Source organism: Oncorhynchus nerka, linkage group LG2 (assembly GCF_034236695.1).
Source record: "Oncorhynchus nerka isolate Pitt River linkage group LG2, Oner_Uvic_2.0, whole genome shotgun sequence".
Classification (NCBI taxonomy): domain Eukaryota; kingdom Metazoa; phylum Chordata; class Actinopteri; order Salmoniformes; family Salmonidae; genus Oncorhynchus; species Oncorhynchus nerka.
In genome coordinates, this window is record NC_088397.1 from 21,560,690 (window position 1) to 21,581,257 (window position 20,568).

Sequence of the window (20,568 nt, forward strand, 5' to 3'; positions counted from 1 at the left end):
TGCCTGCTACCTGTTCTTTCTCTCTCTTTACTCTGGCTAAGAAACTTAAAGGTGCAATCTGTAACTTTTTTTTGTCCCACAAACAAATGGTTCATTTCAAGCCTACAGTATCAGTGTTGCAGTACACCTTCAAATAAAACTACAGATTGCACCTTAAAAATAATTGCTGTATGGAACTATCTCGGTATTCAATTCAAATATTTTGGCAGCAAAACCAAATAAAACATTTCAAAGTCGTTTTGTATATTATGTACTTTGGCAAACGTTGAGGGATAAAAAATCTGGATATTTAGACAACTGTTTTTTAATGTGTATGAATACTTTTAATTTGGTGTTTTGTGACTAACATTCTGATAGAAACCTTCCATAACGGTGTGCCTTAATGAACACAACAGGCTCTATGGGGTGAATCCTAACTTTCACTTCATTAAGTTGAATTGTCACTTAGTCTCCCATTGACATCAACGCATGACTACGTGACAACGTGACTTAAGTGGAAGTTAGGATTTGCTCCTATTATTGGCCAATCAAAAAGCATTCCACCGTGCTAGACTAGTTCCATTCCATTTCACAGACATTCCAGTCAGAGAGGTTGATTGGTTGAGTCTGATGATGTTGATGATTTTAATAAGTATCCCCTTCTGTTGTTCATTTTTAATTAATGAAACCAAAGGTTTTTTTTACAGGAAGCCATGTATTTTCAAACAGTCTATGTAAATGATTAAAGATAGACTTGAACTAATGCTTGTGTGCGTGTGTCTGTGTAGAACATTATAGGTGAAGTACTGTGTCTGTGTAGAACATTATAGGTGAAGTACTGTGTCTGTGTAGAACATTATAGGTGAAGTACTGTGTCTGTGTAGAACATTATAGGGTGAAGTACTGTGTCTGTGTAGAACATTATAGGTGAAGTACTGTGTCTGTGTAGAACATTATAGGTGAAGTACTGTGTCTGTGTAGAACATTATAGGTGAAGTATTGTGTCTGTGTAGAACATTATAGGGTGAAGTACTGTGTCTGTGTAGAACATTATAGGGTGAAGTACTGTGTCTGTGTAGAACATTATAGGTGAAGTACTGTGTCTGTGTAGAACATTATAGGTGAAGTACTGTGTCTGTGTAGAACATTATAGGGTGAAGTACTGTGTCTGTGTAGAACATTATAGGTGAAGTACTGTGTCTGTGTAGAACATTATAGGTGAAGTACTGTGTCTGTGTAGAACATTATAGGGTGAAGTACTGTGTCTGTGTAGAACATTATAGGGTGAAGTACTGTGTCTGTGTAGAACATTATAGGTGAAGTACTGTGTCTGTGTAGAACATTATAGGTGAAGTACTGTGTCTGTGTAGAACATTATAGGTGAAGTACTGTGTCTGTGTAGAACGTTATAGGTGAAGTACTGTGTCTGTGTAGAACATTATAGGGTGAAGTACTGTGTCTGTGTAGAACATTATAGGGTGAAGTACTGTGTCTGTAGAACATTATAGGTGAAGTACTGTGTCTGTGTAGAACATTATAGGTGAAGTACTGTGTCTGTGTAGAACATTATAGGGTGAAGTACTGTGTCTGTAGAACATTATAGGTGAAGTACTGTGTCTGTGTAGAACATTATAGGTGAAGTACTGTGTCTGTGTAGAACATTATAGGGTGAAGTACTGTGTCTGTGTAGAACATTATAGGGTGAAGTACTGTGTCTGTGTAGAACATTATAGGGTGAAGTACTGTGTCTGTGTAGAACATTATAGGGTGAAGTACTGTGTCTGTGTAGAACATTATAGGGTGAAGTACTGTGTCTGTGTAGAACATTATAGGGTGAAGTACTCTGGCTGTACCAGTGGAGGGCATTCTGCGTTCACTGCTTTTCACTGTAGATTTTCACGGGCGTATCTCCCTCTCTCTCTCTTTCCCCCACCCCTTTACCCCACCCTCTCTCTCTCTTTCCCCCACCCCTTTACCCCACCCTCTCTCTCTCTTTCCCCCACCCCTTTACCCCACCCTCTCTCTCTCTTTCTCACTCCCTCCCCTTTCTCTCTCCGCTCCTCCTCCTTTCTCTCTCCCTTCTCTCCCACGCTCTCTTTCGCACTCCCTCCCCTTTCTCTCTCCGCTCCTCCTCCTTTCTCTCTCCCTTCTCTCCCACGCTCTCTTTCTCACTCCCTCCCCTTTCTCTCCGCTCCTCCTCCTTTCTCTCTCCCTTCTCTCCCACGCTCTCTTTCTCACTCCCTCCCCTTTCTCTCTCTCCGCTCCTCCTCCTTTCTCTCTCCCTTCTCTCCCATGCTCTCTTTCTCACTCCCTCCCTTTTCTCTCTCTCCGCTCCTCCTCCTTTCTCTCTCCCTTCTCTCCCACGCTCTCTTTCTCACTCCCTCCCCTTTCTCTCTCTCCGCTCCTCCTCCTTTCTCTCTCTCCGCTCCTCCTCCTTTCTATCTCTCCGCTCCTCCTCCTTTCTCTCTCTCCGCTCCTCCTCCTTTCTCTCTCTCCGCTCCTCCTCCTTTCTCTCTCCCTTCTCTCCCACGCTCTCTTTCTCACTCCCTCCCCTTTCTCTCTCTCCGCTCCTCCTCCTTTCTCTCTTTCTCACTCCCTCCCCTTTCTCTCTCTCCGCTCCTCCTCCTTTCTCTCTCTCCGCTCCTCCTCCTTTCTCTCTCTCCGCTCCTCCTCCTTTCTCTCTCCCTTCTCTCCCACGCTCTCTTTCTCACTCCCTCCCCTTTCTCTCTCTCCGCTCCTCCTCCTTTCTCTCTCCCTTCTCTCCCACGCTCTCTTTCGCACTCCCTCCCCTTTCTCTCTCCGCTCCTCCTCCTTTCTCTCTCCCTTCTCTCCCACGCTCTCTTTCTCACTCCCTCCCCTTTCTCTCCGCTCCTCCTCCTTTCTCTCTCCCTTCTCTCCCACGCTCTCTTTCTCACTCCCTCCCCTTTCTCTCTCTCCGCTCCTCCTCCTTTCTCTCTCCCTTCTCTCCCACGCTCTCTTTCTCACTCCCTCCCCTTTCTCTCTCTCCGCTCCTCCTCCTTTCTCTCTCCCTTCTCTCCCATGCTCTCTTTCTCACTCCCTCCCCTTTCTCTCTCTCCGCTCCTCCTCCTTTCTCTCTCCCTTCTCTCCCACGCTCTCTTTCTCACTCCCTCCCCTTTCTCTCTCTCCGCTCCTCCTCCTTTCTCTCTCCCTTCTCTCCCACGCTCTCTTTCGCACTCCCTCCCCTTTCTCTCTCTCCGCTCCTCCTCCTTTCTCTCTCTCCGCTCCTCCTCCTTTCTCTCTCTCCGCTCCTCCTCCTTTCTCTCTCTCCGCTCCTCCTCCTTTCTCTCTCTCCGCTCCTCCTCCTTTCTCTCTCCCTTCTCTCCCACACTCTCTTTCTCAGTCATAGTGTTTCATCTCTCAGGTCTTTAACAGCTGGATTACAGTGTAATTATGGGACCAATATAAAGCACTGATTGTTAGATGGTTTCACAGTGAGAGATGTAAGCTGTACAATACCCCTATAGCTGTAGTTGGGCGACATTTATGTCTTGATAGCTCTGTGTGTGTTCGTGCGTGTGTGTGTAACCAGAGAGGCCCGGGGTGAGACTGGGCTGATCAGGTGTCGGAGAGCAGAGCTGAGGAAGAGATGGAGTCCTGAAGGTCTGTTTAAGAGGTAGACAGACTACTGAGGTCGGTGTGTGTCGAGACAACGTATAGAGACGTGTGTTATTTGGTTCAGGGAGAGAGTGGGACTTGTGTGTTTCTGAAGAGAGGAGAGGGTGAGGCTGGATCCCTGTTATCCTGCAAGCCGGATCCCGGGTACTCTGCAGGCCGGGTCCTAAACCTCTCAGCAGGCTGGTGAGTGACAGACAGTAAGCTCTTTACTGCAGTACAGGAGGACTGAGTTACTGGGTGACCAAAGCCAAATAAAGGTTTGGGCAACTTTGCCAGTCATAAGGAGTATTTGGATTCTCAGTAACCATAGCAGTTCAGCTAGCTGTTGTTTGAAAAGTCAGTAAATTCAGCATTTCTCTATATGGCTCTATCTGTGTGTCACTACCAAGGTGAAGCATTTCTGTGGCAGTAAACCAGTGGGTTGTTACAGTAAAGCAGTGGGGTGTTACAGTAAAGCAGTGGGTTGTTACAGTAAAGCAGTGAGGTGTTACAGTAATGCAGTGGGGTGTTACAGTAAAGCAGTGGGTTGTTACAGTAAAGCAGTGAGGTGTTACAGTAAAGCAGTGGGTTGTTACAGTAAAGCAGTGGGTTGTTACAGTAAAGCAGTGGGTAGTTACAGTAAAGCAGTGGGTTGTTACAGTAAAGCAGTGGGTTGTTACAGTAAAGCAGTTGGATGTTACAGTAAAGCAGTGGGGTGTTACAGTAAAGCAGTTGGATGTTACAGTAAAGCAGTGGGTTGTTACAGTAAAGCAGTGGGTAGTTACAGTAAAGCAGTGGGATGTTACAGTAAAACAGTGTGTTGTTACAGTAAAGCAGTTGGATGTTACAGTAAAGCAGTGGGTTGTTACAGTAAAGCAGTGGGGTGTTACAGTAAAGCAGTGGGTTGTTACGGGTTGTTACAGTAAAGCAGTTGGATGTTACAGTAAAGCAGTGGGTTGTTACAGTAAAGCAGTGGGTAGTTACAGTAAAGCAGTGGGTTGTTACAGTAAAGCAGTGGGGTGTTACAGTAAAGCAGTGGGGTGTTACAGTAAAGCGGTGAGTTTTTGTAATAAAGTGCTGTTTTCTCCTTGCATCAAGTTTCACTGTATTGTCTGGCAAAGTAGAAAGGAATGTGTGTGTGAGTGTGGAGGGGTATGTACAGCTAGAGTTCTCATTTATTAAACATGGCTGTTAGAAACCCAACACACCTGTAGCCAACACACACCTCTCCCTCTTACATCTCTTTACAATGTGTGTGTGAGTGCATGCGTGTGTGCGTTCGTGCATGCCGGTGTGTGGTGAAAGAAACCGATGACACAGCTAAAGGGTTAATTGCTAACTCCCAGGCTGGAGTCTCTGGAGGACCACGCCCATCCCAGAGTTCAATGGGCCGAAGGTCTCTTGTCCTCCGCTGCTTCGGTCAAGACAGCGAGCGAGAAGACACCTGACCACCTCTCAACCTCTACCAAGCTTCTCCAGCCCTGTCTGATCCTCTCTTCACGGTAAGTCTTCATTTCCTGTTTCGGCTGCTATTTACTACACAAATACAGTAGCCTATGTGGTGCTTTCTGACACTTACAGTATATCAAAGGAGGAAGACTGATTGATCACTACTTGGCACCAAATGATAAAAAAAGTTGCTATCGTACTTTTTTTACATCCGTTATTAGACAGTGACAACGATGATGATTATGAACATGGTATTTTGCCTGCTAATGCCTGCAATGCAGTGAAGAAAATGATGACAACAATAACATCTAATGTAACTTGCCCCCCCCCCCAGTTGTAATGGTCTAGAACCGCCACTGAGTCTAGGGCCGTAATGGCTCACCAAAGTCTTCTAAGTAGCTGGCGGGATGAAAAATATAGCAGAATTTGTCATGCAGAACCTGTCTCAGTCAGTAGTGTTTAAGTTCTGTAATATAATTGTTGCAGAGTAGCCTAGTGGTTAGAGCGTTGGACTAGTAACTGGAAGGTTGCAAGTTCAAATCCCCGAGCTGACAAGGTCGTTCTGCCCCTGAACAGGCAGTTAACCCACTGTTCCTAGGCCGTCATTGAAAATAAGAATTTGTTCTTAACTGACTTGCCTAGTTAAATAAAGGTCAAATAAAAACTTAGTAAGTCTATTTCTTGCTAAGTAAATGTCTAACTGGCTACTGCTATCATTCATCTGTATATATCTTTTAATAAAGTCATTTAGTTATGAAGGACACCACATAATAATGAACATATCAGCTCACGACACCGCAGTTATCTCCACAGCTGATGTTCATGTGGAGAAGGCTGTAAAATAATAAAACTCCTGTTCTCTACCCAGCGCAGCTGAACAACTCCTAGCCTCTGTTAGGCCTGTCGGCAGACCCGCTCTACCCAGCCAGGAGTGACTGAACGCTGGGGAGCAGAGAGACCTTGGCCCCTCTCGTCCAGAACAGAACCAAACAGACACAGGCTTTTATGAAGGTGTGTTCTGGGGTGTGAGCCCCCGGGGATCAGGTGTGTGGAGAGTGGGTGGAGGTTCAGCGAGGGGAGCTGTCAGGGTGTGTGGTGGGGGAGGGGCGAGGAGTGTGTAAAATGTACACAAGGCAGCAGGGTGTGGGTCCATTCATTTTCAATTCAGTCAATTCAAATTCAAAAATGTGCATCCGATATCAAATTCATTTCCTGAATTGACTAAACTTGAATGGAACAGTAGAGAGCTGTGGGATCAAAGTCACGGCCATATTTGGAGTCTACGCTGAGTGAGCCCTCAGAACAGCCTCAGTTGGACGGGCCATGGACTCTACAAGGTGTCAAAAGCGTTCCACAGGGATGCTGGCCCATGTTGACTCCATTGCTTCCCATTGTTGTTTCAAATTGGAAGGATGTCCTCTGGGTGGTGGACCATTCTTGAAACACACTGTTGAATGTGAAAAACACAGCAGCGTTGCAGTTCTTGACACACTCAAACCGGTGCGCCTGACACCTACTACCATACCCCGTTCAAAGGCACTTCAGTGTTTTGTCTTACCCATTAACCTTCTGAATGCACACACATACAATCCATGCCTCAATTGTCTCAAGACTTAAAAATCCTTCCTTAACCTGTCTCCTCCCCTTCATCTACACTGATTGAAGTGACATCAATAAGGGATCATAGCTTTCACCTGGATTTACCTGGTCAGTCTATGTCATGGAATGAGCTGGTGTTTCTAATGTTTTGTACACTCAGTGTATATTGAGGCCGTTCCAGGACACAACACATGTCCTTATTGTACTCGTATCTCTCCCTCTAGTTAATCAATAACCACACAACTATTTTCAATAATAATATCATCATACAGAACTGTATCATGTCGTTTTTCAGAGCTTAAACATATAGACCCTTACCTTCTGGGGCTTAGATCGTATGGTTCATTATATAGATTAGATTCTAGATTGTAGATAGTCTTATCTTCATTCTCTCCTTATTCTAGTTAGCTCTGTATTCTCTGCAGCCTGTGGTAGCACACTTATCACTGTTAGAATGGGTAGATTATTGCTCAATACACAGGCAGGTCAATGGAAGCATGAGGTCACAATGGAAGCATGAGGTCACAATGGAAGCATGAGGTCACAATGGAAGCATGAGGTCACAATGGAAGCATGAGGTCACAATGGAAGCATGAGGTCACAATGGAAGCATGTTGCCTCTTTGTCAGTTTAGAAGTCAAGTTTGTTCTGCATCTGTACCTCGCGTTTCTATTACAAATATTTCCCTTTATTGTGATGATAAATTGACTGTGTGTGTGTGTGTGTGTATCAGGTCATCTAGATAGACTGTCCAGTATGGCGAACAAGGTGACCCAGATATCACGAGAGGACCTGGAGGAGCTCCGAGAGGCTTTCAACAGGATCGGTTAGTCACACACACACACACACACACACACACACACACACAGTGCTTGCAGAAAATGCTGACTCAGGTCATGGTTTATAACCAATCATAAAGCAGTATAAGTTTTTTTTATTGGTAAGTTCACTCTGTGTTAGGGACCTGCACACCTGTTCTACGACTTCACTTCAGGTGTACAAAGGGTTTTGTTCTACGTGTCAGGGGTTGCCAGGTCCATCGGTGAACTGAGTGGTTGCCAGATGACTCATCATTAGAGTCAGTACATTCCTGATAAGTGAGCATCATATTTCTACAGACTCTGTAAGTGCACTGCAGTTCATCAGACCCAATTAGGAGATGTTAGATCATCTAGAGGTTAGAGAGGGAGATAGGTAACCTAGAGGTTAGATAGGTAACCTAGAGGTTAGATAGGTAACCTAGAGGTTAGATAGGTAACCTAGAGGTTAGATAGGTAACCTAGAGGTTAGATAGGTAACCTAGAGGTTAGATAGGTAACCTAGAGGTTAGAGAGGGAGATAGGTAACCTAGAGGTTAGATAGGTAACCTAGGTAACCTAGAGGTTAGATAGGTAACCTAGAGGTTAGATAGGTAACCTAGAGGTTAGAGAGGGAGATAGGTAACCTAGAGGTTAGAGAGTTAACCTAGAGGTTAGAGAGGGAAATATATATCTTAGAGGTTAGAGAGGTAACCTAGAGGTTAGAGTAGGAGAGAGGTAACCTAGAGGTTAGAGAGGGAAATATATAACCTAGAGGTTAGAGAGGTAAACCTAGAGGTTAGAGAGGTAACCTAGAGGTTAGAGAGGTAACCTAGAGGTTAGAGAGGTAACCTAGAGGTTAGAGAGGTAACCTAGAGGTTAGAGAGGTAACCTAGAGGTTAGAGAGGTAACCTAGAGGTTAGAGAGGGAGATAGGTAACCTAGAGGTTAGAGAGTTAACCTAGAGGTTAGAGAGGGAAATATATATCTTAGAGGTTAGAGAGGTAACCTAGAGGTTAGAGTAGGAGAGAGGTAACCTAGAGGTTAGAGAGGGAAATATGTAACCTAGAGGTTAGAGAGGGAGATAGGTAACCTAGAGGTTAGAGAGGTAACCTAGAGGTTAGAGAGGTAACCTAGAGGTTAGAGAGGTAACCTAGAGGTTAGAGAGGTAACCTAGAGGTTAGAGTGGGAGATAGGTAACCTATAGGTTAGAGAGGGAAATATGTAACCTAGAGGTTAGAGAGGGAGATAGGTAACCTAGAGTTTAGAGAGGGAGATCGGTAACCTAGAGGTTAGAGAGGTAACCTAGAGGTTAGAGTAGGAGAGAGGTAACCTAGAGGTTAGAGAGGGAAATATATAACCTAGAGGTTAGAGAGGGAAATATATAACCTAGAGGTTAGAGAGGTAACCTAGAGGTTAGAGAGGGAGATATATAACCTAGAGGTTAGAGAGGTAACCTAGAGGTTAGAGTGGGAGATAGGTAACCTAGAGGTTAGAGAGGTAACCTAGAGGTTAGAGAGCTAACCTAGAGCTTAGAGTGGGAGATAGGTAACCTAGAGGTTAGAGAGGTAACCTAGAGGTTAGAGAGGTAACCTAGAGAGGTAACCTAGAGAGGTAACCTAGAGGTTAGAGAGGTAACCTAGAGGTTAGAGAGGTAACCTAGAGGTTAGAGAGGTAACCTAGAGGTTAGAGAGGTAACCTAGAGGTTAGAGAGGTAACCTAGAGGTTAGAGAGGTAACCTAGAGGTTAGAGTGGGAGATAGGTAACCTAGAGGTTAGAGAGGGAGATAGGTAACCTAGAGGTTAGAGAGGGAGATAGGTAACCTAGAGGTTAGAGAGGGAGATAGGTAACCTAGAGGTTAGAGAGGGAGATAGGTAACCTAGAGGTTAGAGGTTAGAGATTAGAGTGGAGATAGGTAACCTAGAGGTTAGAGAGGGAGATCGGTAACCTAGAGGTTAGAGAGGGAGATAGGTAACCTAGAGGTTAGAGAGGGAGATAGGTAACCTAGAGGTTAGAGTGGGAGATAGGTAACCTAGAGGTTAGAGAGGGAAATAGGTAACCTAGAGGTTAGAGAGGGAAATATATAACCTAGAGGTTAGAGAGGTAACCTAGAGGTTAGAGAGGGAGATAGGTAACCTAGAGGTTAGAGAGGGAGATAGGTAACCTAGAGGTTAGAGAGGGAGATAGGTAACCTAGAGGTTAGAGTGGGAGATAGGTAACCTAGAGGTTAGAGAGGGAGATAGGTAACCTAGAGGTTAGAGAGGGAGATAGGTAACCTAGAGGTTAGAGAGGTAACCTAGAGGTTAGAGTGGGAGATAGGTAACCTAGAGGTTAGAGAGGGAGATAGGTAACCTAGAGGTTAGAGAGGTAACCTAGAGGTTAGAGAGGTAACCTAGAGGTTAGAGTGAGAGATAGGTAACCTAGAGGTTAGAGTGAGAGATAGGTAACCTAGAGGTTAGGGAGGGAAATATATAACCTAGAGGTTAGAGAGGGAAATATATAACCTAGAGGTTGGAGAGGTAACCTAGAGGTTAGAGAGGGAGATATATAACCTAGAGGTTAGAGCGGTAACCTAGAGGTTAGAGTGGGAGATAGGTAACCTAGAGGTTAGAAAGGGAAATATATAAACTAGAGGTTAGAGAGGGAAATATATAACCTAGAGATTAGAGAGGTAACCTAGAGGTTAGAGAGGGAGATATATAACCTAGAGGTTAGAGAGGTAACCTAGAGGTTAGAGTGGGAGATAGGTAACCTAGAGGTTAGAGAGGGAAATAGGTAACCTAGAGGTTAGAGAGGGAAATAGGTAACCTAGAGGTTAGAGAGGGAGATAGGTAACCTAGAGGTTAGAGAGGGAAATAGGTAACCTAGAGGTTAGAGAGGGAAATAGGTAACCTAGAGGTTAGAGAGGGAAATAGGTAACCTAGAGGTTAGAGTGGGAGATAGGTAACCTAGAGGTTAGAGAGGGAAATAGGTAACCTAGAGGTTAGAGAGGTAACCTAGAGGTTAGAGAGGGAGACAAGTAGCTAAACAGTTGCTGGTTCATATCCTGAACCCGGAGATGACAAGAGGGGAGGGAACTAGTAACAGGCCTCCATTTTGGCCTTGAGCAAGGCACTTCATCTGGTCATCTCTCTCTCTCTCTCTCTGTCTGTCTGTCTGTCTGTCTGTCTGTCTGTCTGTCTGTCTGTCTGTCTGTCTGTCTGTCTGTCTGTCTGTCTGTCTGTCTGTCTGTCTGTCTGTCTGTCTGTCTGTCTGTCTGTCTGTCTGTCTGCCTGCCTGCCTGCCTGCCTGCCTGCCTGCCTGCCTGCCTGCCTGCCTGCCTATCTCGCTCTCTGTCTGTCTCTCTGTCTGCCTGCCTGCCTGTCTGTCTGACTGCCTGTGTTTCCTCCCATACAGACACTGACAACAGTGGTTTTGTCAGTGACTTTGAGCTGCAGGAGCTGTTCAGAGAGGCTAGTTTCTCCATGCCAGGCTACAGAGTCAGAGACATAGTGGAGATCTTCGTAGCAGGAGACACCAACAAGGACGGGAAGATCAGCTTTGAAGAGTTCGTCTCGGTAAGATTTAAAATACACCGACAGTAAAGACGGTGACACATGTACACACACACTCACACAGACATCCACAGACACATTCACACACACTCTCACACAGACACACTCACACAGACACATTCACACAGACACTCTCACACAGACACATTCACACAGACACACTCACACAGACACTCTCACACAGACACATTCACACAGACACACTCACACAGACACATTCACACAGACACTCTCACACAGACACATTCACACAGACACAGACACACTCACACAGACACATTCACACAGACACATTCACACAGACACACTCACACAGACACATTCACACAGACACACTCACACAGACACTCACACAGACACATTCACACAGACACAGACACACTCACACAGACACATTCACACAGACACATTCACACAGACACATTCACACAGACACTCCTCACACAGACACAAAATAAATCATAACACAGACACAGACACACTCAAAACACAGACACATTCACACAGACACATTCTTGCTTTCACACAGACACATTCACACAGACACACTCACACAGACACATTCACACAGACACTCTCACACAGACACACTCCACACAGACACACAGACACACTCACAGTACAGACACATTCACACAGACACATTTTTCAATTTATCATTCAACACATTGACACACTCACCTTTCCACAGACAAACACTCAACCTCTCAAAATCAGAAACACTCACACAACTGAGACACCTTCTTCTTGCCACACAGACACACTCACACACACACTCACACAGCCACACTCACACACAGCCACACAGACACACTCACACAGACACACTCACACAGACACACTCCATTGCACACAGACACACAGACACACTCACACAGACACATTCACACAGACACATTCACACAGACACACTCACACAGACACACTCAACACAGACACACATTGTTAACACACAGACACACTCACCTCAGAAACACTCACACAGCCCCTCACTCCTTGGAGACACACTCACACAGAAACACTCCACAAAGCAGCCTCCACACAGACACACTCTTCCCACACAGACACACTCAGAGACACATCCAGCCCATCCTGTCTTGTAGATCTACCAATGCTATTTAGTAGCTGCAAGAGTAAGGAGCTCAGTGAGACGTTCAAGAAAACCATAATCACCTTTATCTTAGCAGGAGAGAAGGGATACAATCCTTTGGAGGATTGTCAGAGAATCTCCAGCTAGGGGAACCGTACAGCACCTCAAAGCCTACAATCAGGTAGAGAGAGAGAGTAGGTGAGACAGCCATTCTGCAGCTTATTGGCTAGTGTCATCCAGTTTTATTAAAACCTTTATTTTTTACTCAAGTGTTAACATAAAAAATGACACACTGCCTTTTCAGAATCGAAACAACAAATGTAATTCCTAAACAAAAATAAATACATAACATATACATTCAACTTATTTCATCAGCAAAAAAAACTAATAACCACACCCCCACTTCCCTCCTCTACAAAACAAGAAACATTATATCGCTCCTTCTTTAGGCCCATCTTCTCCTCAAATAATAGGAGATCTTTTACAGCTGAAAAGAACTCAAAATCTACTTTTATTCTTGCTTTCACTAAACTCCTTTAAAAACACATCTTACATCCTGCCCATATCCCGATTTCTATCTTATGTTTGATGTGTCAGATGACTACCAGAAAAATTGACATCTTAACTGCTTGTCCCAAAATAAAAAACTTTAACATTTGACATTTTCTTTTTTTCTGTTGTTTACTATATTGAAACAATTGCCCAAAATAAAAACAGTGTTATTGAAAAATTTCCCTACAGCACTAGAGCTTAAACAAAGATTCCAGCATTTCCAATAGATTTATTTTATCTTAAAGCTCTCACACTCCATAAAACAGTGAAAAATGGTTTCTCTTATATTACAAAAAGGACATCCATCTCTAACATCTGAGTTAATAACAGATACAAAAGCATTAACTGCAATGATGCCATGTAAAACCCTCCATTGCATATCACCAGTACCCTTTTTGTAACGGTGGCTTGTACAGTGCTCTCCATGCTGGCTTTGTGCCTTGTCATCAATGCCCAATTTTACCCTCCATGGAGTGTCTTTTCTATTTTTCTATTTATCTTTATTCAAACATAATCATTGACACACCCCCAGATACAAGTCCTTTCCATTTTGTCACCTCATCCAAACCCACCTCCTCCAACCCTCTCAAATCCAGCAATAACCTTGCTCCCAGGCTCTGTCTTTCTGACTCTGGGATATTTGGTGTAATCCCTAGTCTTGGAAATGAGACAAAAACCATCTGGCTATTCTGTTGTTATTGTTTCTCTTACCAGCCATACCTTCTTCTTGTGGCTACTAAGCATACCCCATTCTTCCGCTGACCTAGAGCCTTCCTGCAGCTCCCCAGCATTTGTCCAACAATCCTTTCCGACCTCATCCCCCAAATGTTCTGCCACCCGTCTTCCATCCATTAAGGCGGGCCCAGCCATGGCCATTAACTGTCTTAAGGTGATGATTTTCCCCTGTGGCTTCACCAGAATCTTGGAGAAATGTGGAACAGCTGCAGTTGATGGGGCCGTACAATGGCATCCAGTCTTGCCCCATACACTGGAAAAGCCCCTCTGGAGAGGTTCCTCCAACAGCCAATGCACTGACTCCGCTGAAGTTCGTCTGGACACCTTCATTATGCTCCACACTCTGAGAAGGCCTCTGTAAAACGGAGGTACTCCCTCCCTGTTTGTCCTAGAAATCTGGCTACTATCAACCAGAAATAAAGCATTCTTTAAACCTAATGGTATCCAACCCGTTGTAATATAAGACCTGCCACCCCTCTCCACGCCACATTTTCCGGTCCATAAAGCAACCTTTGAATAAACTGAAACCATGGCTGGAAAGCAGCAGCCCTACTAGCAAGATGTACAAGACCTTGTCCCCCCTCCTCTTTTTATCGACAAATACAAAACCCTTTGTGGAACCCAGTGATATTTATCCCAAATAACTCCTTGAAATCCACAATAATTGCCTGTATCTTAGCCAGAAGGCCAGATGGTGGTTCTAAAAGGAATCAAAGGGTGACAACACGATGCCACAGTGCAGATGCAATTCATCACATTGTTAACTATAATAGTGCGCCCCCTATGACATACGAGATAATAACCAACGCCATCTCACTCATCCTCCCTTCCACCATTTCAACCACCCCACTTAGAAGACAATCATATCCATCAATCTTAAAGCTAAACGCTAAATTCAGTTCATCTCCGCTCCTTTTTAAAATCATATGCACTTGTCTCCTATGAGACCTTCAGCGACATGTTTCAACAACGTGAGATTTGCATGGATACAAAGTGTTGCGGAGGAACCTTCTTTATTGTAGATACTATTTGACCATGGCCTGAGATAACTCTCGCTCTAACATTGTTCATCTCTAACAAATGGTGGCACGTTAGAAAGTATAACTTTCTTCGCCGGATTCATAAGCGGGGCTAAATACCGGGTTGGCGTCTGTGTCTCCAATATCTTGTCCAACACAACACCCCTCTCAACTATCTTATTCACCTTTTCAATTGAATCTAAGAATATCACTACAGCGCTATTCATCCTTGAGGTTGATTTGATGCTATCATACCCAATGATAGCACCCACAGCCAAGCTACATTCTTCTACTGAACACCCGGCCGCAGCAGGAATCTTTACTCCATGCCTCCGACTAAGTTTTTCAAACTCTACACTTCCGCGAGTGGCCATGTGCAACCAGCCCCACCCGCTGTTTGTGCCCATCTTGAATGGTTCCTCCGAAAAACCAACCTCAAAGATCCCACCACCCCCAATAGCGTACGTGCTTAGTGATAGTTAAACAAGATACCCTTAAAACAACTAAACTAATCAATATATATATATATACATACCAAAACCCAATAGAGTGAAAAGAAATTCCATTCGCTCTCACAATCACTCCTGCTTGACGACTCACTCCCAGCATGCACTCCGATAGGGAAGGAGAGTATCTCATTAGAGAGAGAGAGAGAGAGAGAGAGAGAGAGAGAGAGAGAGAGAGAGAGAGAGACTTATGTGTGTGTCCTGTTCATGTAAGTGTTTGTGTGTGTGTGTTAGATGAGGAGAAGGTGGCGTTTGTGAACTGGATCAATAAGTCTCTGGCCAAAGATGAAGACTGTAAACACCTTCTACCCATGAACCCTGACGGAGACAGTCTCTTCAAATCAGTAAAAGATGGGATCCTGCTCTGGTAACACACACACACACACACACATACACATACACACACACACACACACACACACACACACACACACACACACACACACACACTGCTATCATATACTCTGTTTTGTCATTGCAGTAAAATGATCAACCTCTCCCAGTCTGACACCATCGATGAGAGAGTCATCAACACCAAGAAACACACCACCTTTACCATGACCGTGAGTTAACACACACACACACACACAGGAAAAGTTGAAGTTGAATTGTCCCTTATCAAAACTGTAACTCTCTCTCTCTCTCCCTTCTCTAGGAGAACCTGATGCTGGCGATAAACTCTGCGTTGTCTATCGGCTGTACCGTGGTCAACATCGACGCCCCTGACCTAATGGCTGGGAAACCCCACCTGGTGCTGGGGCTGCTTTGGCAGATTATCAAGATAGGACTGTTTGCTGACATAGAGATCAGCAGCAACGAAGGTACACACACACACACACACATTGTCAAACACATACACACATGCACGCATACACAGCCACAAACAAAGAGAGTGTCTAATTTAGTTTCAATGTCATATGAACTTTATGCCCATGTCCAATTATATGACCCCACCTGTAACATCCTGCAACCCTATTGGCTGTTTGTGTGTGTGTGTATCTGTACCACACTGCAAGCCGATTGGCTTATTGTGTTTATTTGCAGCTCTTATTAACCTGCTGTTTGAGGGGGAGGAGTTAGAGCACCTGATGTCATTGTCTCCTGAAGAACTGTTGCTACGCTGGGTCAACCATCACCTAGGCAACGCTGGGGCCCAACCAATCAGCAACTTCAGCCAAGACATCAAGGTAATACACACACACACATTCACTCACGTACAGTCACGCGCACACACACACACACACACACTGCAAATATGTTGTTTATGTATTAATGCTGTTATTATACTGTAGGATTCCAGGGCGTATTTCACCCTGTTGGACCAGATCTCACCTAAAGGAGAGGACATAGACGAGATGGCCATCCACATCGATATGACCGGCATCAATGTAAGTGGATGTATATTCATATGTGCGTGTTCATGTTTTCATGCGTGTGTGTGTGTGTTGCCGTTTTCGTTTGTGTGTGTGTGTATAGGAGCGTGACGACGAACGCAGGGCAGAGATGATGCTTCGCCAGGCAGCCCGTCTGGACTGCAGACAGTTTGTGTCTCCTATGGATGTGGTGTCTGGCAACAGCAAGCTGAACCTGGCATTCGTAGCCAACCTCTTCAACACACACCCGGCCCTGAAGAGGACTAACAGCAACAACATAGACACAGCACTCATAGAGGGTGAGCTGCACACACACACACACACACACACACACACACACACACACACACACACACACACGGCCCTGAAGAGGACTACCAGCAACAACATAGACACAGCACTCATAGAGGGTGAGCTACTGAAGAGGACTAACAGCAACAACATAGACACAGCACTCATACTCACACACACACACACACACACACACACACACACACACACACACACACACACACACACACACACACACACGGCCCTGAAGAGGACTAACAGCAACAACATAGACACAGCACTATCGAGGGTGAGCTGCACACACACACACACACACACACACACACACACCCACACCCAGCCCTGAAGAGGACTAACAGCAACAACATAGACACATCACTTTTAGACGGTGAGCTACACAAACACACACACGCACACAAACACTCTTTCCCTCTCTCACAGCACACTGTAATATGTGTAATGTTGTCCTAACAGGAGAATCCAGAGAGGAGAAAACATTCAGGAACTGGATGAACTCTCTGGGAGTTGCTCCCTATGTCAACCACCTCTACTGGTACAGTAAACACACACACACACACACACACACACACAGAGTATGCATGTGTGTGTGTTGATGTTTGCATGTGTTGATTGGTGTGTGTGTGTTGATGTTTGCATGTGTTGATTGGTTTGTGTGTGTGTTGATGTTTGCATGTGTTGATTGGTGTGTGTGTGTGTTGATGTTTGCATGTGTTGATTGGTGTGTGTGTGTGTTGATGTTTGCATGTGTTGATTGGTGTGTGTGTGTGTGTGTGCAGTGACCTGTGTGATGCGGTGGTGATTCTCCAGTTGTATGAGAAAGTCAACGTCCCTGTAGAGTGGAAAAAAGTCAACAGACCTCCATACTCTGCACTGGGCAGTAACATGAAGAAGGTACACACACATTTTAAATACTTTATTTGAATCCACCAATCAAATTGACAAAAAAAGGATCCAAAACATTTCAAAGGTCGATGTATGAGTTGCACTACAGAAAGCACCTGCTTCTCCAAACAGCTGCCCATGACAGCTGAAACAGAGAGTACCTAGCCAATTGCTTTGCCCTAGTTTATGTCAGGCTTCTCAGCAAAGGCCTGCTCCACGTGGTCCAATGAGCAGCCCACTTCCAAAACGAGCACCTACCCTGGCCTCCCCCACAACAACAATATCCGGCGTATTTGGCACACACACACACATGCACATGCGCGCGCACACACACACACACACACACACAGACTCTCTTTTATCAATACATTGTAGATGAAAATACAGAGGATTTCCAGGCATTGTGTTGGTGTGTCTGTGTGTGTAGTTGGAGAACTGTACCTATGCGGTGGAACTGGGTCGGAATAAAGCTCGATTCTCATTGGTGGGAATTGGAGGAGTGAATCTGAATGAGGGAAGTCCCATGCACACACTGGCTCTGGTCTGGCAGCTGATGAGGAGGTATGTACAGTACAAACACACACCTTTCCTTTTCACTTCGACATCTCTCTCACCTCTTACTATCCCTCTATCATCCCACACCCCCCTCAGGTACACTCTCCAGGTGTTGTCTGATCTAGGAGATGGGGAGAAGATTGGAGACCAGATCATAATCAACTGGGTCAACACTCAGCTCAAAGAGGGAGGCAAGGACTCACAGATCAGCAGCTTCAAGGTGGGTGTGTACGTGTGTGAGTGTGCAGTGCACATTGTGTGCATGTGAACAGCTTTAATGTGTGTGTGTGTGTCCTGCAGGATAAGCTGATCAGTACTAGTCTCCCAGTGATAGACTTGTTAGACACCATCGCCCCCAAATCTATCAAAGAGGAGCTGGTGAAGAGAGGGGAGCTCAGCGATGCAGACAAGCTCAACAACGCCAAGTAAATAACCCCTGACCCGTAACCTCTGAACTCTAAATGACCTCGGCCTCTAACCTCTTACTTCTGACTGACCTCTTTCCCTTCCCTTTTGTCTTCCTGTAGGTACGCTATCACGGTATCCAGGAAGATTGGAGCCCGTGTCTACGCTCTGCCTGATGACCTGGTCGAGGTGAAACCCAAGATGGTTCTGACTGTGTTCGCATGCCTGATGGGGAGGGGCATGAAGAAAGCTGATGGCTGAACACACACACACACACACACTAACATACACTAACAGCCTGTCCCAATTGGCTCCTTACCCTTTACCCTCTTCCTGTCTCCTGCACATCTAGTCTGTGATTAGATCAGGGTATAGAATCAGAGAATCAGAGCGCAGCTGATTGTTCATTAAACATTTATTTCATACTGATAGAAACCGAGCGGTTATGTGCCTAGTGTGCTCAAGGAGGCACTGATGGATCATTTTAATATCTAAATTATGAATGTATTAATTCATTCTGTGGAAAAGAAACAACAGAATAGAATTATAAATCTATATAGTGGAGGGGACGTGAACCCTTTGGTTTCAATCACACACACACACATACACACACCTTACAGAACTAACAGTACAGACACACTACAGACCTGTAAATGTTGTGTAATTCTCTTGACTTAGTCAACTCAATCCACCCGAAGATAACAGACTGACATTTTGTTCATGCAAATTGTGTGTGTGTGGGAGGGGTGGTGCATTTTTGAATACTCAATCATAAACATGTATAATAAAACCCATTTAATTAAGAAACACGTGTTTTTGACACCCTTCATCCGGGACTGAGATAAATGGAAACATAGGAAACAAAGGAGAACTGTGTGTTGGAATGAGGTCAGTTAGCCTTGTGTGATTTGATGCATGGTCCCAACTTTCATCTCAGTAACAATGCTGGGATGTGACTTAGTCCATTTATTTCAGTTACATCTTCCCCTCTTGCCTCACTCCCACATTTCAACTGGTAGTGATAATTACTGTACCACAGATACAGCTTTTTTGGGCTAAGCCTCAGAGGTGGAAACACAAACGGCAACATTTTGGAGCCTAACACTGGTGCTCAGCCTGATAATGGAAATAAACCACAAGAGACCTACAAGCTATTTGAATATATACACAAGAGACCTACAAGCTATTTGAATAAATACACAAGAGCTCTTAGAATATGAGTTTGGACACACCTACTCATTCAAGGGTTTTTCTTTATTTAGACTATTTTCTACATTGTAGAATAGTGAAGACATCAAAACTATGAAATAACACATAAGCAAATATGTAGTAACCAAAAAGGTGTTAAACAAATCAAAGTACATGTTGTATTTTAGATTCTTCAAAGTAGCCACCCTTTCTTTGCCTGGATGACAGCTTTGCACACTCTTGGCATTCTCTCAAACAGCTTCACCTGGAATGCTTTTCCAACAGTATTGAAAGAGTTCCCACATATGATGAGCAGTTTTTGGCTGCTTTTCCTTCACTCTGAAGTCCAACTCATCCCAAACCATCTCAATTGGGTTGAGGTTGGGTGAATGTGAAGGCCAGGTCATCTGATGCAGCCCTCCATCACTATCCTTCTTTGTCAAATAGCCCTTACATAGCCTGAAGGTGTATTTGGTCATTGTCAGTTTGAAAAACATAGTCCCACTAAGCGCAAACCAGATGGGATGGTGTATTGCTACAGAATGCTGTGGTAGCCATGCTGGTTAAGTGTGCCTGCAAACTTGATGATAGAGTTGGAGCCGTGCATGGCCACGCAGTCATGGGTGAACAGGGAGTACAGGAGAAGGCTGAGAACGCACCCTTGTGGGGCCCCAGTGTTGAGGATCAGCAGGGTGGAGATGTTGTTTCCTACCCTCACCACCTGGGGCGGCCCGTCAGAAAGTCCAGGACCCAGTTGCACAGGGCGGGGTCGAGACCCAGGGTCTCGAGCTTGACGACGAGTTTCTAGGGTACTATGGTGTTAAATGCTGAGCTGTAGTCAATGAACAACATTCTTACATTGGTATTCCTCTTGTCCAGATAGGTTAGGGCAGTGTGCAGTGTGATGGCGATTGCGTAGTCTGTGGACCTATTGGGGCGGTAAGCAAATTGGAGTGGGT

General features: G+C 44.9%; 1 protein-coding gene across 1 annotated transcript; it reads left to right on the forward strand.

Moving 5' to 3' along the window:
• The first annotated feature begins 3,394 nt into the window (after positions 1-3,394).
• LOC115120732 (plastin-1-like) lies at positions 3,395-19,228 on the forward strand. The gene is given in 19 exon segments (XM_065024514.1): positions 3,395-3,798; positions 4,941-5,096; positions 5,912-6,054; positions 7,376-7,468; positions 10,835-11,018; positions 12,118-12,160; positions 12,163-12,248; positions 15,127-15,261; positions 15,376-15,457; positions 15,550-15,715; positions 15,939-16,081; positions 16,187-16,282; positions 16,371-16,566; positions 17,033-17,111; positions 17,356-17,470; positions 17,889-18,022; positions 18,113-18,236; positions 18,317-18,441; positions 18,544-19,228. Coding segments are annotated over 16 exon segments (1,917 nt in total). The 5' UTR covers positions 3,395-3,798; positions 4,941-5,096; positions 5,912-6,054; positions 7,376-7,398; the 3' UTR covers positions 18,683-19,228.
• The last annotated feature ends 1,340 nt before the right edge of the window (positions 19,229-20,568 follow it).